The 25,230-nt window shown below is 47.1% G+C and overlaps 2 protein-coding genes across 3 annotated transcripts in view; both read left to right on the top strand.

Moving 5' to 3' along the window:
- The window catches only part of LOC144598735 (uncharacterized), a 49,441-nt gene extending 39,105 nt beyond the window's left edge, over positions 1-10,336 (top strand). Inside the window, exons 17-21 of one of the 2 annotated variants that reach the window (XM_078409094.1) lie at positions 2,483-2,558; positions 4,040-4,124; positions 8,347-8,434; positions 9,403-9,537; positions 9,788-10,336. In XM_078409094.1, the coding sequence (XP_078265220.1) occupies positions 2,483-2,558; positions 4,040-4,124; positions 8,347-8,434; positions 9,403-9,510 (357 nt within the window). In that variant the 3' untranslated portion in view covers positions 9,511-9,537; positions 9,788-10,336. Of the gene's footprint in view, positions 1-2,482; positions 2,559-4,039; positions 4,125-8,346; positions 8,435-9,402 lie in introns of both variants that reach the window. The other variant, XM_078409093.1, reaches the window with a different exon arrangement.
- Positions 10,337-18,709: 8,373 nt separating this feature from the next.
- Positions 18,710-23,915, top strand: ndufb4 (NADH:ubiquinone oxidoreductase subunit B4). Its single transcript, XM_078409098.1, has 3 exons — positions 18,710-18,960; positions 21,460-21,609; positions 23,776-23,915. The coding sequence occupies exons 1-3, from the start codon at positions 18,784-18,786 to the stop codon at positions 23,833-23,835; spliced, it is 387 nt and encodes a 128-aa protein (XP_078265224.1). The 5' UTR covers positions 18,710-18,783; the 3' UTR covers positions 23,836-23,915.
- The last annotated feature ends 1,315 nt before the right edge of the window (positions 23,916-25,230 follow it).

The following is a 25,230-nucleotide window of genomic DNA, read 5'->3' as shown; positions in this document are numbered from 1 at the left end:
ACCCGTTTATTCCTACTCTTTGCTTCCTGTCTGCCAATCAGTTCTTTATCCATGTCAATACCCAACCCCCAATACCATGTACTCTAATTTTGCACACTAATCTCTTGTGTGGGACCTTGTCAAAGGCTTTTTGAAAGTCCAGAAACACCACATCCGCTGGCTCTCCCTTATCCATTCTATTTGTTACATCCTCAAATTCCAAAAGATTAGTCCACATGATTTCCTCTTCATAAATCCATGCTGACTTTGACTGATCCTGTCACTACTTTCCAAATGCGCTGCTATAACCTTTAATCGACTCAAGCATTTTCCCCACTACCGATGTCAGGCTAACTGGTCTATAATTCTCTGTTTTCTCCCTCCTTTCTTAAAAAGTGGGGTTACATTGGTTACCCTCCAGTCCACAGGAACTGATCCAGAGTCGAGAGAACATTGGAAAATGATCACCAATGCACCAACGGTTTCTAGGGCCACCTCCTTGAGTACTCCGGGATGCAGACCATCAGGCCCAGGGGATTTATCTGCCTTCAGTCCCAAAAGTTTACCTAACACCATTCTCTGACTAACAAATCATATGTCTTGGCGGCACAAGGAACTGCAGACATTGGTTTACAAAAAAAGAGACCGTGCAGCAGTAACTCAATGGGTCAGACGGCATCCCTGGAGAACATGGACAGGTGATCTTTGGATCGGAGCCAAATCATAAATCTTGCTTGGCTCGGAACATTTTATAACACACCATGAAAGAACATTGAACTCTCTAATTTTTAAGTAGCGAGCCCTGTTTTATTTTTCCCTCCCTCTCTTTCCCAGTGCCCTCCCCTGACCCAGTCACACTCATTTCTCCCACTATGCTGCCCCCTCTCAATAACCCCTCCCATTGCTGGAAATTGGGGAATTCTGTGTTAATGATACTTCATTGTCACTTGTACAAGGTTCAGTGAAATTCTTTGTTTTTACTTACCAAGTAGAACAGAGTCGCCACAAAGATGCCGACAAAGTTACAAAAAGTACTCCTCCCTTCTCCATCTCTCCCCCCCCCCCCCCCCTCCCCCACGCCGGGTCCCCCTTACTTCTCGGCTTCTCGGCCCTGCCTGTCATCGGAGCTCCGACCCGACCGCTGGGACTTCAACCACCTCGCTCCACGCTGGCCTCTCCTTGACCGCGGCGCCCTGTGGAGTTAATGGCATGTTGTCCTTCACAACGAGAGGATTGGAGTATATGAGTAAAGAGGTCCTTCTGCAGTTGTACAGGGCCCTGGTGAGACCGCACCTGGAGAATTGTATGCAGTTTTGGTCTCCCAATTTGAGGAAGGACATCCTTGCCATTGAGGCAGTGCAGCGTAGGTTCACGAGGTTAATCCCCGGGATGGCGGGACTGACGTATGAGGAAAGATTGGAAAGACTGGGCTTGTAGTCACTGGAATTTAGAAGGATGAGAGGGGATCTTATAGAAACATGTAAAATTATAAAAGGACTGGACAAGCTCGATGCAGGAAAAATGTTCCCAATGTCAGGGGAGTCCAGAACCACGGGCCACAGTCTAAGACCATTTAAAGCTGAGATGAGAAAAAACTTTTTCACCAGAGAGTTGTGAATTTGTGGAATTCTCTGTCACAGAAGGTAGTGGAGGCCAATTCACTGGATGAATTTAAAAGAGAGTTAGATAGAGCTCTAGGAGCTAGCGGAATCAAGGGATATGGGGAGAAGGCAGGCATGTGGATGATCAGTCATCATCACAATGAATAGCGGTGCTGGCTCGAAGGGCCAAATGGCCTCCTCCAGCACCTATTTTCTATGTTTCTTTGATCGAGTCTTTCTCCGTCGTCTGACCGTGGTGGGCGGGGCCGCTGGTCACCCGCAGTTGCTACCGTTGGAATATCTTGGGAGTAGAGGCTTTGTTTTGGAAGACACACGTCCTCCTGTTAATCCCAACTTTTTCACTTACAAAATAGACCTTCAACATCTGCTGTTCCCTTCTTTAGAGTCATACAGTCACACAGCACGGAACAGGCCCTTTGGCCCAACTGTCCATGTCAACCAACATGCCCCATCTATGCTAGTCCGACCTGCCTGCCTTTGGCTCATATCCCTCTAAACCTTTCCTATACATGTACCCATCCAAAATTTATTTTAGATGTTGTTATAGTACCTGCTTCAACTACCTCCTCAGATCGCTCCTTCCACCCTCTGTGTGGAAAAAGTTGTCTTTCGGGTTCCTATTAGATCTTCCTCTCACCTTAAACCTGTCCTCTGACTCTTGATTTCCCTACCCTGGGCAAAAGACTGTGCATTCACCCGATCTATTCCCCCTCATGATTTTGCACACCTCCACAAGATCACCCCTCGGCTTCCTGCGCTCCATGGAATAAAGTCTTGGCCTGCCCAACCTCTCCCTGTAGCTCTGGCCCTGGAGAGCTGGCAACATGCTGGTAAGCCTACTCTGCACTCGTTCTGTCATCGGTTTCTTCTCCCTTCCTCAGGCTGGGCGCCAGCGATCTCGGGCCATGAAGTTTTTGGAAGACATTTTCAAAGAAGTGCATTGCCTCATCACACCAGGTAAGACCACTCACTCGCTCAGTGTGAAGTTAAATTAAATACTACGTTAAATAGCCACGGAGCAAAGTGCTTGGAGAAGGCAGGAGAATGGGATTGTACAGGTAAAGATAGATCAGCCATGATTGAATGGCAGAGTAGACTCGATAGGCTGAATGCCCTAATTCTACTCCTTTGACTGATGAATTTATGATTACACATGACCCCAACAAGTAATATTTAAATTAATAAAGACACAAGGAACTGCAGATGCTAAAACAATCTTGAGCAGAACGCAAAGTGCTGGAGGAACCTGCATGGGTTTTCTCCGAGATCTTCGGTTTCCTCCCACACTCCAAAAACCGTACAGGTTTGTAAGTTAATTGGCTTGGCAAATGTAAAAATTGTCCCTAGTGGGCATAGGATACTGTTAATGTGTGGGGATCGCTGGTTGGTGCGGACCCAGTGGGCCGAAAGGGCCTGTTTCCACGCTGTATCTCTAAACTAAACTAAGTGGGTCAGACAGCATCTGTGGAGGGAATGGTGACAGATGACATCGGGTCAGGACCCTTCCTTAAAAGAAGAATCTTGCTACAAAACATCGTGTATCATTTGCCAGATTTTGTCCCGCTCCCAGCTCTCTTTTCCAGCTTTCTCCCTTCCCTACTCCATCCGTCTGAAGAAGGTTCCTCACTCGAAACTGTCCATTCCCTCCACAGATGCTGCCTGACGTGCTGAGTTCCTCCAGCACTTTGGGTTGTGATAACTATCATAGAATGATATTGTGGGACATGTAACTCTCTCAGGTGTTCAGTTCTGGGCACCATGTTATAGGAAAGATGTTGTCAAGCTGGAAAGGGTACAGAGAAGATTTATGAGGATGTTGCCAGAAGTAGAGTGTGTGAGCTATAGGGAGAGGTTGAGTAGGCTGGGACTCTATTCCTTGGAGTGCAGGATGATGAGGGGTGATCTTATAGAGGTGTATAAAATCATGAGAGGAATAGATCGGGTAGATGCAAAGAGTCTCTTGGCCAGAGTAGGGGAATCGAGGACCAGAGGACATAGGTTTAAGGTGAAGGGGAAAAGATTTAATAGGAATCTAAGGGGGTAACTTTTTCACACAAAGGGTGGTGGGTGTATGGAACAAGCTGCCAGAGGAGGTAGTTGAGGCTGGGACTATCCTGACATTTAAGAAACAGTTACATGGATAGGGCAGGTTTGAGGGAATATAGACCAAAGGTCGGCAGGTGGGATTAGTGTAGCTGGGACATTGTGGCCGGTGTGGGCAAGTTGGGCCGAAGCTTCCACACTGTTTCACTCTATGACTCTAGGTGGAAGCTAGACACAAAATGCTGGAGTAACTCAGCAGGACAGGCAGCATCTCTGGAGAGAAGGAATGGGTGACATTTCGGGTGGAAGTCTTGTTTTTTTAAAAAAAAGCAGCAAATTTGCCTCCAGTTTTACCAGGATCGTGTTTTCTATCACTGTTTTGTCTCTGTTTCCAGCAATACCCAGCACAGCTCCATCTTCTAAACCCTCTGACTGCAGCGCTGGATGCAGTGATCTACACACCATATTCAGCACAATGAGGTAAAGACAGTAAGTGGATAAGGGTTAAGGTTAACGGAAGGCAAAAGAATGTCAGAAACACAGTTAAAACTGTACACATCTGAAGATCGTGAAACAGTTAATCAAAGTTCTCCCTCTGTTTAAAAATATCAAGCTCTTCTTTCTCCCTTGAAGTTGAAGCCACAGAATGTATAAAGTTGTGCCAACCGCTGAGTAGTTGAAAGGAAATGAAAGTGTTTAACATCAGTGAAGAGAAAATTAAACACCCGAGAAAATTAAAAGGACAAAAAACAAGACCGAAATTATAGTCTGCATCCCAGGATTTTAAATGGAGTGGCTCTTGAAATGGTATTGTCACTAGTTTATTATTGTCATGTGTTAAGTGAAAAGCTTTTGTTTGCGTGCTATCCAGCCAAATCAGATCACACACGAGTACAATCAAGAACATGAGCACATGAAAAACAGGTAGCCCAAAGAGAGAAATACCAGTGTGCAGGATATAGAGTTACAGCATTGTAGCGTTACACTTGCAGAGAAAAAGTCCAATGTCCTCCATGAGGTAGGTTGGAAGATCGGGTCATCACTCTAATTAATGGAAGAACGGTTCTGCTTTCTGGTAACAGCGGGGAAGAAGCCATTCCTGAGTCTGGTGGTACGTGCTTTCAAGCTTTTGTATCTTCTTCCCGACAGGAGAGGGGAGAAAAGGGAATGGTGGGGGTGGAAAAAAAGTCCTTGATTGATGTGTGCATTAGTGATGATCCTTTGACGTTTCCTTCGTTGTTCTACAGTCATAAGTGATAGGAGAAGAATTAGGCCATTCATAGACGTAGACATAGAAAATAGGTGCAGGAGGCCATTTGGCCGAGCCAGCACCACCATTCATTGTGATCATGGCCGATCATCTACAACCAGTAACCCGTGCCTGCCTTCTCCCCATGCCCTTTGATTCCACTAGCCCCTAGAGCTCTATATAACTCTCTTTTAAATTCATCCAGTGAATTGGCCTCCACTGCCTTCTGTGGCAGAGAATTCCACAAATTCACAACTCTCTGGGTGAAAAAGTTTCTTCTCACCTCAGTTTTAAATGGCCTCCCCTTTATTCTTAGACTGTGTCCCCTGGTTCTGGACTCCCCCAACATTGGGAACATTGTCGAGTCCTTTTATGATCCTCTCTCATCCTTCTAAATTCCAGTGAATACAAGCCTAGTCTTTCCAATCTTTCCTCATATGACAGTCCCTCCATCCCAGGGATTAACCCCATGAACCTACGCTGCACTGCCTCAATAGCAAGGAAGTCCTTCCACAAATTAGGAGACCAAAACTGCACACAATACTCCAGATGTGGTCTCACCAAGGCCCTATACAACTGCAGGACTTCTTTGCTCCTGTACTCAAATCCTCTTGTTATGAAGGCCAACATGCCATTAGCTTTCTTCACTGCCTGCTGTACCTGCACGCTTACTTTCAGTGACCGGTGTACAAGGACACCAAGGTCTCGTTGCACTTCCCCTTTACCTAATCTGACACCATTGAGATAATAATCTTGCCTCCTTATTTTTGCTGCCAAAGTGGATAACCTCACATTTACCTACATTATACTGCATCTGCCCACTCACTCAACCTATCCAAGTCACCCTGCAACCTCCTAACATCCTCTTCGCAGTTCACACTGCCACCCAGCTTTGTGTCATCCGCAAACTTGCTAATGTCACTTCTAATTCCATCATCCAAATCATTAATATATATCATTAATATATATCCAAATCATTAATATATATTGTAAATAGTTGCGGCCCCAACACCGAGCCTTGCGGCACTCCACTCTCTACTGCCTGCCATTATGAAAAGAACCTGTTTATTCCTACTCTTTGCTTCCTGTCTTCGGCCCTTCCTTTGCATTCGGCCCATCAAGTCTACTCCGCCATTCAATCACGTGCCATCAAATGCTCATCAGATGTTAACCCACTCATTCCTGGGATCATTTATATAAACCTCCTCTAGACCCTCTAGAGCCAGCACATCCTCAGATGTGGCTTGACCAATGCCTTGTAGAGCCTTAGCATTATCGGCCTGTTTTTGTATTCTAGGCCTCCTGAAATAAATGCTCACATTGAGTTTGTCATCCTTACTACCGATTTGACTTGCAAATTCACTTTGTGAGAATCCTGCACCAGCACTCCCAAGTCCCTTTGCATTTCCGGTTTCTGGATTTTCTCCCAATTTAGAAAATAGTCTATGCCTTTATTCCTTCTACCAAAATGCACGACTCCACACTTTGGTACACTGTATTCCATCTGCCACTTCTCTGCCCACTCTCCCAACCTGCCCAAGTCCTTCTGCAGAGTCCCTGGTTTCTCGACACCACCTGCCCCTCCACGTATTTTCGTATCATCTGCAAACTTGGCCACAAAGTCTTCAATCCCTTAATCCAAATCACTAATATACATCGTGAAGAGCAGAGGCCCCAGCACTGACCCCTACTCCGCTAGTCACTGGCAGCCAACCAGAAAAAGCCCCCCTTTCTTGCCACTCTTTGCCTTTTGCCATCCAGCCAACCTGCTATCCATGCAAGTATCATCTGCCCTTTGATGCCATGGGCTCTCATCTTCCTTAGCAGCCTCACGTGTGGCACCTTATCAAATGCTTTCTGAAAATCTAGGTAAAGAACATCCACTGACTCTCCTTTATCTGTTCTAAAATTTACTTCAATGAATTCCAGCAGATTTGTCAGCCAAGACCTCCCCTTCACAAAACCGTGGCCTATTTTATCATGAACTTCTAAGCACTCTGTAATCTCATCCTTTATAATGGACTCTAAAATCTTGCCAACCACCGAGGTCAGACTAACCGGCCTATGGTTCCCACTATTCTGCTTTGCTCCCTTCTTGTGCAGCGGAGTAATATTGGCAATTTGCCAATTGTCTAGAACTATTCCTGACTCTAGTTGTTCCTGAAATATCACTATTGATGCCTCCACCATCTCTAAAGCCACCTCTTTCAGGGTGCAGTTCTTCTTGTCCAGGTGACTTATCCACCTTCAGCCCTTTCAGCTTCCAAAGCACCTTCTCCCTAGTAATAGCCACTCCACTAACTTCTACCTCCTGACTCTGTTGAATTTCAGGTACGTTGCTGGTGTCTTCCACTGTGAAGACTGATGCAAAAACGTTATTCAATTCCTCTGCCATTTCTTTATTCCCCATTGTCACTTCTCCTGCACCATTCTCCAGCGGTCAAAAATTCACTCTTGCCTCTTTCTTACTCTTTATAAAACTGAAGAAACTCTTGCTATCTATCCTCTTTTATATTGTTGGCTAGCTTACCTACATATTTCATCTTTTCTCCCTGTATTGCCTTTTTAGTTACCTTCTGTTCTTTAAAAGCTTCCCAATTCTCTGGCCTCCCACTAATCTTTGCAATGCTATATGCCTTCTCTTTTAGTTTTATGATGTCCTTGACTTCCCTTTGGAATTAAAAGATCCTGCATCTTCCGAATTATTCCCAGAAATTCCTGCCATTGCTGGTCGATTGTCATTCCTGATAGGGTCCCTTTCCAGACAACTTTGGCCAGCTCCTCCCTCATGCCTCTGTAATCCCTCCCCTTTGCTGAGCTGTAATACCGACACATCATTTTCAGGTTTCTGTTGCTGTGAAGTACTGCAGATCTGTGTAGGCCATCAAATGTTCATAATTTATATTAATGACATGTACTAAAATGCAGATGCAAAGTCAAATGAGATCCATTATTATATTAGGTTATAGTTTAGTGTTTAGTTCTTTGTCACATGTACCGAGGTACAGTGAAAAGCTTTTTGTTGCGTGCTAATCAGTCAGCGGAAAGACTATACATGATTACAATCAAGCCATCCACAGTGTACAGATACATGATAAAGGGAATAATGTTAGAGCAAGGTAAAGTCCGATTAAAGATAGTCTGAGGGTCTCCATTGAGGTAGATGGGAGATCAGGAATGCTCTCTAGTTGGAGATAGGATGCCTATTCATTATTGTCACATGTACCGAGGTGCAATGAAAAGTTTTTTGTTGTGTGCTAACCAGTAAAAGACTATCCATGATTACAGTCAAGTTGTCCACAGTGCAGAGATAAAGGGTACAATATATATATATATATATATATACAAGATACAGTGTACAAGATGTAACATTGAAGATTAATGCTACATCATGACACATTATACCTTTAACAGGCTGATTCTTTATCTCAATTCTCTTTTTCCTCATCTCAGATACATGCAACTTGCTAACTTCACAGGAATTCCGGCTCTAGTAGTTCCTGTGGGATACAGTTCCTCTGGCCTACCCATTAACCTCCAGGTAACATTACTTTCCAGTATAATTGTTATTTAATTAGCTCCATGGAAAGTTTTATTTCTGACGATGTTGGTGATTACACAAGACGTCGGTGAGGCTGCACTTGGAGTATTATTGTCTTCAGTCTTGGTCACCCTGCTACAGGAGAGATGCCATTAAGCTGGAAAGAGTGCAGAGAGGATTTACGAGGATGCTGCCAGGATTCGATGGCCTGAGCCGTAGGGAGAGGTTGGGCAGCTGAGGGCTTTATTCCTTGGAGTGCAGGAGATTTTATAGAGAGGTTTATTTTAGAGAGGTATAAAATCATGAGTGGGAATAGATAGGGTAAATGCGCCGTCTTCTACCCAGAGTCGGGGAATCAAGAACCTGATCGATATACATTTAAGGTGAGAGGGGGAAGATTTACTTAGAACCTGAGGGGCAACCTTTCCCACACAGAGGGTGGTGGGTAAAAGCTGCCAGAGGAGGTAGTTGAGCAGGTACTGTATCAACATTTAAAAGACATCTGGACAGGTACATGGACAGGACAGGTTTAGAGGGATATGGGCCAAATGCTGGCAGGTGGGACTAGTATAGATGTGGCATCTTGGTCATAGAGTCATGCAGTGTGGAAACAGGCCCTTCTGCCCAACCTGCCCGCACCGACCAACTAGTGCCACCTGCCTGCGTTTGGCTCATATCCCTCTAAACCTGTCCTATCCATGTACCTGTCTAAATGTTTCTTGGACTTTGCGATAGTACGGGTCGCATGGGCAAGTTGGACCGATGGGCCTGTTTCCGTGCTTTATGACTCTAAGAAAAGGAATGGTGCAGGACACCTCAGGACAGCCCGTGCATTGTTATATCCCCAGCTGTCCTGTGCTGGAGCTGCACTGCTGTTAGAGTTTCTCTCTCAAGAGGCATTTGGTCAGACGTGGTTGAAATGCATACTGTGTCTGGTTGCAATAATAATCCTTGTCCCCCGTCCCCAGATTATGTCCAAGTGGTGGGATGAGGCGACGCTGTTCCGGGTCGGGCTGAAGGTGGAGCAGTTCCGTGCTGAAACCAAGAAACCACAGATTTATTACGATCTCCTGTAATTACGATCTCCTGACGAGGCGTTGAGTGTAAGGTGCTCTTTGTTTGCCGGTCAGTCTCCAGCCACGTTTCCCGATAGTAATCAAGCCTTTGTACACAAAGCCTGAAATTTGAAGCCGTCTCTGTTTTCAAAGCTGTTTTCAAAATTACCCCCTGCCGTGTCTTCAGTTTATTTATTCCCGTACATGATTAGTTACATTGTGTAGGCACACCAGTGTGAGGATGCAGATTGGGTATTTGGAAACTGCACCCCTGATTAACCTTTACCTTCCTTTCTAGAAAACGACACAAAGTGCTGGAGTAACTCAACGGGTCAGGCAACATGTCTGGAGAACATGAATAGGTGATATTTCAGGTCGGGACACTTCTTCAGACCGATCAGTTTAGTTTATTGTCACGTGTACCGAAGTACAATGGAAAAACGACGTCCTTTTATTCTGAGGATGTGCCCTCTGGTCTTAGACTCTCCTGCTCCTATAAACATCCTTTCCCTATCCACTCCATTCAGGCCTTTAATTATTCAGTAGGTTTCAATGAGGTCCCCTCTCATCCTTCTAAGCTCCAGCGGGTACAGGCGCAGGGCCGCCAGACACTGCCGATCAAGCAGTCTTGCTCAGAAAAATATTACGTGCTTGGGAAAATAATTGGGCTCACTTGATTAGTAAATCACCAGGCCTCAGATCACACAGCTGTAAGGATGTAGTTTAGTTTCGTGTATTATTGTCACGTAGTATAAGAAAATAACTGCAGATGCTGGTACAAATCGATTTATTCACAAAATGCTGGAGTAACTCAGCAGGTCAGGCAGCATCTCGGGAGAGAAGGAATGGGTGACGTTTCGGGGCGAGACCCTTCTTCAGTCTGAAGAAGGGTCTCGACCCGAAAACGTCACCCATTCCTTCTCTCCCGAGATGCTGCCTGACCTGCTGAGTTACTCCAGCATTTTGTGAATAAATATTATTGTCACGTTACGATTGTAAGCTTTTTTGTTGCATGCCATCCAGTCAGTGGAAAGACTGTACATGATTATTGGGTCCCAACCTGAAATGTCGTCCATCCATGTTCTCCAGAGATGCTGCCTGACCCGCTGAGGTACTCCAGCACTCGGTCTTTTTTTATAAACCAGCATCTGCAATTCCTTGTGTCTACCTTTTCTTTTGCTCGTTACCTGTTGCAGCATCGAAACAGATCCTTCGGCCCAACTCGTCGATGGCTGCCTACATGGGCTAGTACCATTTGCCTACATTTGGCCCATACCCCTCTAACCATTTCCATCCATGTAACCATCAGTAAAATCTTGAAGATATGAGGAATTGCAGATGCTGGTTTACAGAAAAAGACAAAGTGCTGAAGTAACTCAACAGGTCAAGCAGCATCTCTGGAGAACATGGATAGGTGATGGTGGTAGTGTGGGGGGGAGGGGGGGGGGGGTTGAGAAAGCTGGAAGAGAGGTGAGGTTGGGACAAAGCCCATTATCTATCCATGTTCTCCAGAGATGCTTCCTGACCCCTTGAGAACTCCAGCACTTGGTGTTAAATCTTGTATCTGTACCTGCCAATATCACCTCTTCTGGCAGCTTGTGCACGTACCCACCACCCTTTCAGTAGAAAAACCTGCCCCTCACACCCCCCTTTAAAATCTTTTCCCTCTCCCGCTCATTTTTGGACTTCCCCACCACAAGAAAAAGATGTGAAAATCCTCCCTATCCATGTCCCTTGTGATAATGGGAGGAGTTGGCTGCGCCTAACGGCTGCGGCTCTCTGGCAGTCTGTTGTCTTTTTTTTTTTTTTTGTTTTTTTTTTGTTTGTGTCGGTGTTGGGATGGTTTTTGTTTCTGTTTTTGGCTGTGTATGTGTGGTGGGGGTGTGTGGTGGGGGTGTGGGGTGGGGCGGGGGGAAACCTTTATTTTATTAGGTCTCTTCCCCGGGGCGCGGCTCGGCTGCGGGCCTTAACATTGCCGGCGCAGCTCGGCTGCGGGACGTTTCAGTGCCCGGTGCGGCTCGGCTGCGGGCCTTAACATTGCCGGCGCAGCTCGGCTGCGGGACGTTTCAGTGCCCGGTGCGGCTCGGCTGCGGGCCTTAACATTGCCGGCGCAGCTCGGCCGCGGGACGTTTCAGTGCCCGGTGCGGCTCGGCCGCTGGACTTAACATCGCCCGGTGCGGCCGCGGGACGTTTCAGTGCCCGGTGCGGCTCGGCCGCGGGACGTTTCAGTGCCCGGTGCGGCTCGGCCGCTGGACTTAACATCGCCCGGTGTGGCCGCGGGACGTTTCAGTGCCCGGTGTGGCCGCGGGACGTTTCAGTGCCCGGTGCGGCTCGGCCGCGGGACGTTTCAATGCCCAGTGCGGCTTGGCCGCTGGACTTAACATCGCCCGGTGTGGCCGCGGGACGTTTCAGTGCCCGGTGCGGCTTGGCCGCTGGACTTAACATCGTCAGCGCTGTTCGGCCGCGGGACGTTTCAGTGCCCGGTGCGGCTCGGCCGTTGGACTTAACATCGCCCGGTGTGGCCGCGGGACGTTTCGGTGCCCGGGGCGGCTCGGCCGGGGGGCCTTCCATCCCCTTGCGGGGGCTGTGCGTGTCGTTTGCCTCGGTAGGGGTCGAGCTGCCTGTCCGTGGGTGCGGGGGGAAGAGAGGGGAAGTTTTGTTGCCTCCATCACAGTGAGGGGGTGTTTGGAGTCACTGTGATGGATGTTTGTGTTGGGGTCGGGTGTCCTGTGTTCTTTTCTTTTTGCTGTATTTTGTGTGACTGCTGAAATTTCGCTCGGTGTTGTGCCGAGTGACAATAAAGTGTTGTTATGTTATGTTATGTTATGTTATGTTATGTTATGTTATGTTATGTTATGTTATGTTATAAGGTCATCCCTCAGCCACCTAGAGAACAAAATGGCGGCACAGCCCTAGCAGCTGCCGCTCACCTGCGGTCCATTTGTCTTTGTGTTTTTGTTGGTTTTTTTTGGTCTTAATTGTAGTTGTGATGTGGCGTTTTTGTGTTTGTGTACTGTGTGTGTATGTGGGGGGGAGGGGGGAAACTGTAACATTGTAAATAGATGTCCCTTCAGAACGGAGACCCGACCTTTGTGTTCTGGGCCGTGTCTCCGTCCCTGCTGCGGCCCAACCATCGGCCCAACTCCTGGAGCTGGCGGCCTCCAGGGCTCTGGTTCGCAGAGCCCGCGGATCGGACTTACCACCACCGGAGCCGGCCGTCTTCGGAGGCTGCGGGAGCAGCTGCGACTCGCCTTAGGCTCGGGCCGCGTGGATGCCGACATCGGGAGCTCCGGCAGTGTGTTCGCCCGCCCCGGGTCGCGGGGCTTGGGGCGCGGACATTTCACCATCCGGCGCGGCCTAAGATATGCCGCGGGATATTTCTCTGCTGGGCGGGGGCTTCAATGTCGGGAGCCACGACCGCCCCGACGTGCAACAACAGCGGCAGCAGCGTGTTCGCCCGCCCCGGATTGGACTTATCATCGGCGGAGCCGGCCGTCTTCGGAGGCTGCGGGAGCGGCTGCGGGAGCGGCTGCGGGAGCGGCTGCGGGAGCGGCTGCGACGCGCCTTGGGCTTGGCCCGCTGTGGACCGTCCGGTGCGGCCTGCAACCACAACAACCTGACTGCGGGCGAGGACGGCAGGAGAAGGGAAAGACATTGTGGCCTTCCATCACAGTGAGGAGAGGACTGGAGGAGACTCACTGTGATGGATGTTTCTTTGATGGATGTTTCTTTTTTGTGTGTTTTTGGGGTTGGGTGGTTTGAGTGCCTGTTTGATGCTTTTATTGTTGGACTGTGTTTTTGGGGGTTTTGGGGTGTGTGATTTGAATGCCTATTTAATGCTTCTATTGTTGGACTGTGTTTTGGGGGGTTTTTGGGGTTGGGTAATTTGGGTGCCTGTTTAGTGCTTTTATTGTTGGACTGTGGGTGATTGAATTAACATTTTGTTCAAGATGGCCGCGCCGTTGTGTTTGGCTGCTTGCCACTGTATGTTTCTTTTTTTTTTCCTAGTCAGATGTGCAGCACTTTGGTCAACGTGGGTTGTTTTTAAATGTGCTATACAAATAAATTGACTTGACTTGACTTGACTAGACTCCTGGGGAAAAACTCCCAGCTTATCCCGACTCTCCCTGCCCAAGTCCCTCTCGTGCCTGCAACAGATTTTAATATCTTCTTTGCACCCTCTCCATTGAGAACATTTATTTAGCTCTTTAGAAAATTTAGGACGTTTGTATGTGCACCAAATGTTCGTGTGCAAATCATGAAGTGCGAAGCCAGACAGATTTTACGTGAAGGGGGGGATCAAATTCTAAATTTGAAGGCCCTTGATAAATCTAAATTTTCCTGACTTCTGACCCTAACGCCACTTTTGCTCGAGTCATTAAGCAGCTTAAACATTATATCTGGAAATTAAAGCGGCCTCTTATATTATTCATAGAGTCCTGTTGTAGACTTGACCTCAATGCAAGACTTGGAGACCTGGAATACTCTCGTATTCAAAACTATAGGTTCAGGTAGTGAAATTGTTTTGAGATACTCAAAGATGAAGTTTTATTTTTTCAACATTTTGCCCTTTATCAGTGAAGCACGAGTGGAAATAATACAAGGGAAATACTTCCAGTCTGGCCAGGGAAGTAACAGGGTGCTAGAGGTTTAACCACCTGTCAGATTACCTTCCCACAGAACGTCCAAAAACCTGCAGACGATGGGAATCCGGAACAAAGACTGCGAATGCTGGAAACACTCAGCAGGTCAAGCTGTAACCGTGGAGAGAGAAACAGCTAACGTTCCAGGTCTTGCCACCCTTCATCACAGAAATATATACGATTATTAAGGGGTTGGACACGTTAGAGGCAAGAAACATGTTCCCAATGTTGGGGAGTCCAGAACCAGGGGCCACAGTTTAAGAATAAGAGGTAGTCCATTTAGAACGGAGATGAGGAAAAACGTTTTCAGTCAGAGAGTTGTAAATCTGTGGAATTCACTGCCTCAGAAGGCAGTGGAGGCCAATTCTCTGAAGGCATTCAAGAGAGAGCTAGATAGAGCTCTTAAGGATAGCGGAGTCCGGGGGTATGGGGAGAAGGCAGCAACGGGGTACTGATTGAGAATGATCAGCCATGATCACATTGAATGGTGGTGCTGGCTCGAAGGGCTGAATGGCCTACTCCTGCATCTATTGTCTAAAAAGATAACAGTTAATTCGGATAGCAGAGAGGCTGGGGCATAGAAAATAACGTAGGTTTGGAAGGGCAGTAACTTTGTAATGAGTTGCTTCTCTTGCCAGTGAACTCTCCAATTTTAGGAAAGAACCACCCCGGCCCTTGCAATTATTCTTTCACTTTTATTTTTTAATCTCCTCTTTTACCCTTCTTATGGCCACTATCCCCACCCATTTCTCCCACTATCCCAACTCCTTTCCCTCCCCTTCCCCTGTTCTCTTCCTCTCATATCCCTCCCCCCAGCTTTACATTTCACTGATTCTCTCCTTATCTGACACCCTTTGTCTCCTTTTCACCTCCAGTCTTTGTCACTTACTCCGCCCATCACCCTCCCCCTCTGCCCCCATCTGTATCTACCTTGTGTGCAGGGAGTGGATGAGGAAGTGGAATAGCATACAACTAGTGTGAACGGGTGATTGATGGTCAATATGGACTTGGTGCGCCGAAGGGCCTGTTTCCATGCTGTACCTTTCAATCAGTCAAAGCCTGGCATGTGGGCAATCCCAGCGGGCCAGGCTACACAACATGATCTGGGCTCTACAGCATCAGCAGTAACTCTCACAATGCAGCTGACCAGCCTCATTAATTACCCTGTCAGAAAACTTCCCTTAGATGCACCAATTATCCCTCCCAACCATCCCTGTTACCCAGTCTCATTTCTCAGATCTGATGAAGAGTCTTGGATCCAAAAGGTTCAACTCATTCTCTTTCCACAGATGTGTAGGAATGAACTGTAGATGCTGGTTTAAACCGAAGATAGACACAAAATGCTGGAGTAACTCAGCGGGAAAGGCAGCATTTCTGGAGAGAAGGAATAGGTGACTTTTCTAGTCAAGATCCTTCTTCAGTCTAAAGAACGGTCTCGACCCAAAACGTCACCCATTCCTTCTCTCCAGAGCTGCTCCCTGTCCCGCTGAGTTACTCCAGTATTTTGTGTCGATCTTCTCTTTCCTCAGATGCTGTCTAACCTGCTGAGTGTTTCCAGCATTTTCTGTTTTGTTCCTTCCCATTGAGATTTTGATATTGACTCAGGCATAAAAGAAATGATCCATCTGCTCTCATCTGTTCTGTGGGATCATGATGGGTAGATGTTCAGCAGAATATTAATTAAGAATGAAGACGGTATTAATATATGGAATTAAAATATCCTCTTTGCACTTGCCATTTTTGTTTTGTGATTTATATATTGCTGCTTTACAATGAACTGAAGTGATTTAGCTAAATTAACTGCAGATGCTGGTTCAAATCGAAGGTATCACAAAGATCTGAAGGTCTGAAGAAGAGTCTTGACCCGAAATGTCACCCATTCCTTCTCTCCTGAGATGCTGCCTGGCCCTCTGAGTATTTTGTGATACCTAGCTAAATTAAATATTTGGCTTGAGTATAATTCACCCCTTGTGATTGTGAAATATTTTAATTTTAATAAAAAGCTATCTATATCTGGAATTTAGGCTTTTATCATTTACCTTGTCAATTTCTAAAATGCTTCAATTTTTAGACACTACAATACAGGAATGTGGGAATGTGGGAATAAAATATCAACCAACCATTCAATTCTCATGAGTTTCACTAAATATTACTTTAAATTTATGGTTTGCAAAAATGTCCTCTTTGTTCTTTGAGCTAGGAATTTCTGCCTTTTATGAAGAGAGGTTTTACGGAAAATAGCACTTTTTTTTTCTAATGAGAGCCTCATGTACCTTTTATGTTGTACATTAAATATTTCTTCTCCCCACTCCTGCCTGGCAGAAGGTACAGATGCTTGGACGCACACACCACCAGACTCTGGAACAGCTTCTTCCCCTCTGTGATCAGGCCTCTGAACTATAAGCCAGGGTATTGTCCGATTCACCTCTATTTGTCTCATATATATAATTGAGTTTCAAGTAGTTACATGCTGCATTAGGTTTAATTCTTGCTGAATAATTGCCGACAGATCTATTTCTGATTCACCTCTACCCCATTGCGGGCATTGGACTTTGTCTATGGAACTAATGCACTACAATGCTGTGAACAATATTCTGCATTCTATCTTCCCCTCTGCTCTATCTATTGTACTTGAATTTGACTTGATTATATTGAAGTAGAGTATTGTATGATCTTTTTGGATAGCATGCAAAACAAAGCTTTTCACTGTACCTCAGTACATGTGACAACAATAAACCCCTACTTACCCAGTGGGCCGCGATGCTCGCAGCAAGCAGGGCTGACTTGCCCGCCATGCATTGAGGACGGTAGACCCAGCGGGTGGGCCCGGCTCACCCGACACGGTCTCTGGCGGGACCAGGAACAGCCGAAGGATCGTCGGACGGCGGGGATCGGAACCCCCCCCCCGTGGCGTGGAAGATGGCATTACTGGGAGGGAGTTGGTAATGTTGGACGTGAAGAGCAAGGTGGGAAACCGGGGTAATGTCTCCAACCTCCTCAGGTCAGCGGGCCGAGTGGACGGATGGTTCAACTCCCCCAACCGCAGAAGGAAAGAAGATAAGACTTTGTTGCCTTCCATCACAGTGGGGAATGTGGAGGAGCCGCTGTGGTAGATGTTTATGGCAATTTTTATTTAGTTGTGTGTCTTATTGCTTTTTTTGTTATGATTATGGCAAACCAAATTCCTTGTATGTTGCAAAACAAATGGCTAATAAATTACGATTATGATTACTATTATGATTAATGGTAGTGCACACTTGTGGAATATATGCAAAATCAATTTCACTGCAGACGCACAGTGACAAATAAAGCGCCATTATCTGTGGAATTCTCTGCCTCATCATTAGCAAATTTGCAGATGATACAAAGCTGGGTGGTAGTGTGAACTGTGAGGAAGATGCTATGAGGTTGCAGGGTGACTTGGACAAGTTATGTGAGTGGGCGGATGCATGGCAGATGCAGTTTAATGTGGATAAGTGTGAGGTTATCCACTTTGGTGGTAAGAATAGGAAGGCAGAGTATTATCTGAATGGTGTCAAGTTAGGAACAGGGCACGTACAACGAGATCTGGGTGTCCTAGCGCATCAGTCACTGAAAGGAAGCATGCAGGTACAGCAGGCAGTGAAGAAAGCCAATGGAATGTTGGCCTTCATAACAAGAGGAGTTGAGTATAGGAGCAAAGAGGTCCTTCTGCAGTTGTACAGGGCCCTAGTGAGACCGCACCTGGAGTACTGTGTGCAGTTTTGGTCTCCAAATTTGAGGAAGGATATTCTTGCTATTGAGGGCGTGCAGCGTAGGTTTACTAGGTTGATTCCCGGAATGGCGGGACTGTCATATGATGAAAGACTGGAGCGACTAGGCTTGTATACACTGGAATTTATAAGGATGAGAGGAGATCTTATTGAAACGTATAAGATTATTAAGGGATTGGACACGTTAGAGGCAGGAAACATGTTCCCAATGTTGGGGGAGTCCAGAACAAGGGGCCACAGTTTAAGAATAAGGGGTAGGCCATTTAGAATGGAGATGAGGAAAAACGTTTTCAGTCAGAGAGTGGTGAAGGTGTGGAATTCTCTGCCTCAGAAGGCAGTGGAGGCCAATTCTCTGAATGCATTCAAGAGAGAGCTAGATAGAGCTCTTAAGGATAGCGGAGTCAGGGGGTATGGGGAGAAGGCAGGAACGGGGTACTGATTGAGAATGATCAGCCATGATCACATTGAATGGTGGTGCTGGCTCGAAGGGCCGAATGGCCTCCTCATGCATCTATTGTCTATTGCCATTGATTAAAACCTAAATGTACAGCTGTTGCAGCTCCCAGTGTGAGGGTGGGTTCAGACCTGTCCATTCCCTCCACAGATGCTGCCTGACCACCAACTGGCTTCCACCTGCTGCCGCTGGGGGCGCGGCGGGCGGGCCGGACGCGAGGCCCCGACTACGCATGCGGGCTGTGGCGGTGCCTGGATGGCGCATGCGGCCTGTGAGGACGCCGGCATTATGCATGCGTGTGATATAGGGCCCAGCACTGCGCGTGCGGCCCTTGGCGGTGCCGGCGTCGCGCGTGCGTCCTGCGGCGGTGCCGGCGTCGCGCGTGCGTCCTGTGGCGGTGCCGGCAAGGTCGGGCTGTCGGTCGGTCGGGCGGGTGTTGACGACCATGGCCGATTACCGCGAGGCGCCGCTCGCCTCCCGGCCCCGCACCCTGGAGCCCGCCGAGTACATGCAGCTGACCCCGGAGCAGCGACGCGCCGAGGGGGAACGGCTCGCCATCCGCGCCCGCCTCAAGCTGCAGTACCTGCGGCAGCTCAACCAGCCCGCACCCGCACACATCATCGTGAGTGGCCGCCGGAGGCAGAGGGAGGCGCACCGGTCACAGGGCAGGGGCTCACAGGGTACAGGGCGCAAGGTCACAGGGTGCAGGGGCACCCAGGGTCACAGGGTACAGGGCGCAAGGTCACAGGGTGCAGGGGCACCTAGGGTCAAAGGGTACAGGGCGCAAGGTCACAGGGTGCAGGGGCACCTAGGGTCACAGGGTACAGGGCGCAAGGTCACAGGGTGCAGGGGCACCTAGGGTCACAGGGTACAGAGCGCAAGGTCACAGGGTGCAGGGGCACCCAGGGTCACAGGGTACAGGGCGCAAGGTCACAGGGTGCAGGGGCACCTAGGGTCACAGGGTACAGGGCGCAAGGTCACAGGGTGCAGGGGCACCTAGGGTCACAGGGTTCAGGGCGCAAGGTCACAGGGTGCAGGGGCACCTAGGGTCACAGGGTACAGGGCGCAAGGTCACAGGGTGCAGGGGCACCCAGGGTCACAGGGCGCAAGGGTACAGGGCACAAGGTCACAGGGTGCAGGGGCACCCAGTGTCACAGGGTGCAAGGGCACCCAGGGTTACAGTGTGCAAGGTCACAGGGGCGCGGGGGCGCAAGGTCACAGGGTGCAGCGGCACCCAGGGGTACAGGGCACAGGGCACGAGACGCAAGGTCACAGGGTGGAGGGGCACAGGTCACAGGGCGAGGGGGCACAGTGTGGAGGGGTCACAGGTCACCGGTGGAGGGTCACAGGGCGGAGGGGTCGGGGTCATTGTCCAGTGCCCACCAAATGGTGAATGACCAGTCACTGAAGCCTCTTAGACACCACTGTCGTATCCGCCTCCACCATCACCGCTGGCAGCGTGTTGCAGGCACCCACCACCCTCTGTGTAAAAATAAATGTCTGAAGAAGGGTCTTGAATCATCACCCATTTCTTCTCTCCAGAGATGCTGCTTGACCAGCTGAGTTACTCCAGCATTTTGTGTCTACGGTGTAAACCAGCATCTGCAGCTCCTTCCTACACATTTCATCTCCTTTAAACTTTTTCCCTCTCACCTTAAAGCTCTGCCCTCTAGTCTTTGACATTTCTATCTTGGGAACAAGGTTCTGACCGTCTACCCTGTCAAAAGAACAGTCTCGATCCAAAACTGAACACTACAGACCACCTCTTGCGCTATCATGCACTTAGAGTTGTATAATAGAGCTGTACAGCCCTTTGGCAAACCTTGTCCATGCTGACCTACCATGTTGAAGGTAGACACAAAATGCTGGAGTAACTCAGCGGGTCAGGCAGCTTCTCTCCTGAGATGCCACTTGCAGAATGCAAGTAGAATTCTGAAAATTACGGGGGGAAACTTAGTGTTTCGTAAGCTTGTGTTAATGGACAGCTGTCCTGAAAAAAACAAATGATCAAAATGTAAGCACAATTCGCAGGACTTTAGCCCCAATGAAATTCTTTCCCCTCTCTGCTGTGCTCAGCAGGTGCCCGAATCATTGAAGGTTAGCACATGGGCAACACAGTGGTGCAGCAGGCAGAGCCGCTGCTTCACGGCGGCAGAGACCCGGGTGATCCTGACCTTGGGTGCTATCTGTGTGTGCAGTTTTCACATTGTCTCTGTGACTGCATGGGTTTCCTCCGGGTGCTCCGCTTTCCTCCCACATCCCAAAGACACATGGGTGGGTGTGCTAATTGGTCTCTGTAAGTAGCCCTTGGTGTGTAGGAAGTGGATGAGAAAGTGGGATGACATAGAACTAGTGGACGGTGGGCTGAAGGGTCTGTTTCCATGCTGTGTCCCTAAAAAAAATATATCCAACAATTTTAAAACAGAGTTGCAAAGATAGAAGCTGTGTAGTAATTCAATGAAACAAACATTGGCAGCCTACCGAATAACGATGCGTACAATTGTTTGTGATTTGTTTCACTTTGGCAGTTGTTTTGTTTATGTGCAAAGTAAGAATGTTAAACCTACATTAAGGAACCTATAGATATGAGGAGCAGCAGGTGCTGGTTTACCAACAAAAAACACAAAGTGCTGGAGTAACTTAGCGGGTCAGGCAGCAGTTGTGGAGAACGTTGATAGGAGACGTTTTGATTCTGAAATCTAGGTGTATGCAACACTGTCAGAAACTTAAAATCAGGGCTGGGGAGTCGGAGCAATTTATGTGCTGCTGGAGTCGGTAAAAAAGTCCCGACTCCGACTCCGACCTCAACATAAATTTCAGAGACTACATAAATCGGAATTACATAGAATTAGAATTATTATACCTAGGGGTCGGAGTCGGATACACAAGGAATCAATGAGTCGGAGTCGGGTGTTTTGGGTATCGACTCCATAGCCCTGCTTAAAATACTGGTGTACAATTTGTAAATGCATTCTGATACTTAAAAATGGGCATTCTGTGAAATCTAGTAACATATTTTAAATTGTCTAGCATCATGTTTTGATATGTTGTAATTTGGAATGATTTTTAGTCGCTTTTAAGAAAACTGCGTAATTTGTTGCCATGTCTTCGTATTATACAGGAAGACCCTGCCCTAACTCGCTGGGTTTATGCTCGCACTCTCAACCACATCTATCCCAACTTTCGTCCAAGTCCTAAGACGTCTCTGTTAGGATTTGTCTGCGGTGTCGTACCACTGTTTTTCTGGTATTACATCTTCAAAACTGATCGGGTAAGAATAATTGAATGAAGTCGAATTAAAAATGTGGCCTGTAGTTCAACATTGGGCATTTTGAAAGCGGAGATTGATAGGTTCCTGATTGGTACGGGCATCAAAGGGGAGAAGGCAGGAGAATGGGGTTGAGAAGAGGTTCGTCATTCATGATCAGGTGGCAGAGAAGACTCGACGGGCCGCATGGTCTAATTCTGCTCCAATGCCTTATGAACATTTGAAGGGATGTACATAGTTTTTTCCTGATTGATAAATAGGTCACTAATAGTGTTCCATGGTTGAACCTCCATCCGTATTATTGGTGGGAAGTGGCGCTGTAGTTGTAATAAATGCTGAGTGTTGTTACGCTAACTCATTAGGGCAAAGCACCCCGTGAATTGTGCTTTCATTTTGATCATTTGGTTTTTGCAATGACAGCTGTCCATTAATACATGCTTTCGAAACACTAGGTTTCTCTCCCTAAAAACGTAGGTTGTTGTTGTCAGAACGTTAAGCATTGGTCGGTTGGCCTTTTTGAGGTTTAGAAGCAGTGGAACAGAACTATCTGTGGGTGCCGCTGCAAGTGATGTCAATACGATGGAACTTTATTTATCCCAGGAGGGAAATTGGTCAAGACAGGAACAATCACAATGCTGCTCTTTGGATGCCTGTTGCACCTTCAGGGGAAATCAAAATGTAATAGCAAGGAACCGCAAATGCTGGTTTACACAAAAGGACAAGAGTAACTCAGCGAGTCAGGCAGCATCCCTGGAGAACATGAATAGTTCACAAGTTATAGGAGTAGAATTAGGCCATTCGGCCCATCAAGTCCACTCCGACATTCAATCATGGCTGATCTCTGCCTCCTAATCCCATTCTCCTGCCTTCTCCCCATAATCCTTGACACCTGTTTTAATTAAGAATCTGTCTATCTCTGCCTTAAAAATATCCACTGACTTGGCCTCCACAGCTTTCTGTGGCAATGAGTTCCACAGATTAACTACCCTCTGACTAAAGTTCCTCTTCACCTCCTTTCTAAAAGAGTGCCCTTTAATTAGGAGGCTATGACCTCTGATCCTAGATTCTCCCACCAGTGGAAACATCCTTTACACATCCACTCGATCTATGCCTTTCATTATTCTGTAAGTTTCAATGAGGTCCCCCCTCAACCTTCTAAACTCCAGCGAGTACAGGCCCAGTGCTGTCAAACACTCATCATATGCCAACCCACTCATTCCTGGAATCATTCTTGTAAACCTCCTCTGGACCCTCTCCAGAGCCAACATATCCTTCCTCAGATACGGGGCCCAAATTTTCTCACAGTCCTCCAAATGCGGCCTGATAGAGCCTCAGCATTACATCTCTGTTTTCGTATTCCAGTCCTCTTGATATAAATGCTATCATTGAATTTGCCTTCCTTACTACCGATTCAACTTACAAATGAACTTTCTGGGAGTCCTGCACCAGCACGCCCAAGTCCATTTGCAGCTCCGATTTCTGGATCCTCTCTCCATTTACAAAAATAATCTCTGCCTTTATTCTTATTCGTATTACCTTTATTCTTATTGCCAAAATGCATGACTCTGAACTTTGCTTTTTACTGAATTCCATCTGCCACTTCTCTGTCCACTCTCCTAACCTGTCCAAGTCTTTCTGCAGAATCCTTGCTTCCTCTACACTGCCTGCCCCTCCACCTATCTTAGCATGAGAGCCATAGATAGGGTAGACAGTCAGAACCTTTTCCCCAGAATGGAAAGATCAAATACTAGAGGCCAGAGCTTTAAGGTGAGAGGAGAGACGTTTAAGGATGTGCGGGGCAAGTTCTTTACACAGAGGGTGGTGGGTGCCTGAATGTGCTGCCAGGGGTGGTGTGGAGGCAGATACGATAGTGGTGTTTCAAAGTCTTTTGGATAAGCACATGGATTGGAGGGATATGGATCACGTGCAGGGAGATATCGTTTGGTCTTGGCATCGTGTTTGGCACAGACATTGCGGGCAGAAGGGTCTGTCCCTGTTCAGTACTGTTCTATGTTCCACATCAGAGTGATGGGAAAGAGAATCGTCTCTCGATAAATTGGTCCAAACAATCAGCGGTGATTCTGTGGCTCTCATTTTCTGTTGATATTGTTTATTACATTTAATCAGTGATACATTTATCTAAGCGTTTGGTTTTCACTTTCTTTTAAGGATCATAAAGAAAAACTGATTAAGGAAGGAATGGAGCGGCCCTTTAGTTTGTCGTCATGAGCACTTGAAGCAGAATCGGTGGAGACGTTATATATACAGTATATTACACAGACCATTATTATCGCTAATAAATGTTGATAATCATGTTTCTGTTTCCTCTGCGTTTTTTGGCAAAATTAATGTAGAAAATGCAGCACAAATTTTTCAATTAGTTTCTCTCCATCTTACTAAAAAAAATTAAGTTTTACTGTTCATTCAAATATTTTACAGAAACATACTACTGAATTCCCCAGTGAAACAGAAAACAAAATCCATAATACTAAGGATTGATCTCTTTTGGGACTTTAAAATGTCACACTGTCGTTTGTTCAGTCATGCACAATATGATGGTGTTGATTTCAAAGAACATAGAAAATAGGTGCAGGAGGAGGCCATTTGGCCCTTTGAGCCAGCACCGCCATTCATTGTGATCATGGCTGATCACCCATAATCAGTACCCTGTGCCTGCCTTCTCCCCATATCCCTTGATTCCACTAGCCCCTAGAGCTCTATCTAACTCTCTTTTAAATTCATCCAGTGAATTGGCCTCCACTGCCTTCTATGGGAGAGAATTCCACAAATTCACAACTCTCTGAGTGAAAAAGTTTATTTTCATCTTAGTTTTAAATGGCCTCCCCTTTATTCTTTGACTGTGGCCCCTGGTTCTAGACTCCCCCAACATTGGGAACATTTTTCCTGCATCTAGCTTGTCCAGTCCTTTTATAATTTATATTTCCATCCAAACATAGGCTACGATGTCTGCTGATCAAATCGTGGCATCTGAGAGTATAATCAGCGAGACCAGGAACACACTGGCGCAGCGGGTAGAGCCGCTGACTCACACCACCAGAGACCTACGTTCAATCCTGACCTCGGGTGCTGTCTGTGTGGAGTTTGCACGTTTGCCCTATGACCTCGTGGGTTTCCTGTGGTTTCCTCCCACATCCCAAAGGCGTGTGGGTTTGTAGGTTAATCGGCCTCGGTAAATTGTTCCTGTTTTGCAGGGAGTGGATGAGAAAGTGGGATAGCATAGAACTACTGTGAATGGGTAATCGATGGGCGGAAGGGTCTATTTTCATGCTGTACCTCTGAACTAAACAAGGTGAAGCTCTTGTCATGAGCCCACTTATCTGCGAATGTTAACTTTATGCCTACTGCTCTGCCTCCAATTCTGTGCACTTGCATTTCTGCCAATATCTTGAGCAGGACTTAATCAATATGGGCTTTCAGTAGCTATCAAACAACTTTCTATCCAGCATGCAGCAACATCAAATTCAGTTGCATGAATCACTCTAGCTGCTTTTCAAAAATCAAAAAGCTGATTAAAATACGTGACTGTAATCACCAAGGTGGAACAACAAAGAAAATGCATGAAATGCTCAGTTAATGCCATTGTCTATTGTAAAATGAGACTCC

The sequence above is a fragment of the Rhinoraja longicauda genome, chromosome 12 (genome assembly GCF_053455715.1).
Source record: "Rhinoraja longicauda isolate Sanriku21f chromosome 12, sRhiLon1.1, whole genome shotgun sequence".
NCBI classification, from domain to species: Eukaryota; Metazoa; Chordata; class Chondrichthyes; order Rajiformes; family Arhynchobatidae; genus Rhinoraja; species Rhinoraja longicauda.
The sequence above is the reverse complement of the archived record's forward strand: the minus strand, read 5'-3'. Positions and strand labels throughout refer to the sequence as shown.

Bases quoted from the DNA above. Each gene is read 5' to 3' on its own strand.
- ndufb4 (XM_078409098.1), top strand. From the start codon at position 18,784: ATGGCCGATTACCGCGAGGCGCCGCTCGCCTCCCGGCCCCGCACCCTG. The intron at 18,961-21,459 runs GTGAGTGGCCGC...CGTATTATACAG, and splicing joins CCGCACCCGCACACATCATC to GAAGACCCTGCCCTAACTCG. The intron at 21,610-23,775 runs GTAAGAATAATT...CTTTCTTTTAAG, and splicing joins ACATCTTCAAAACTGATCGG to GATCATAAAGAAAAACTGAT.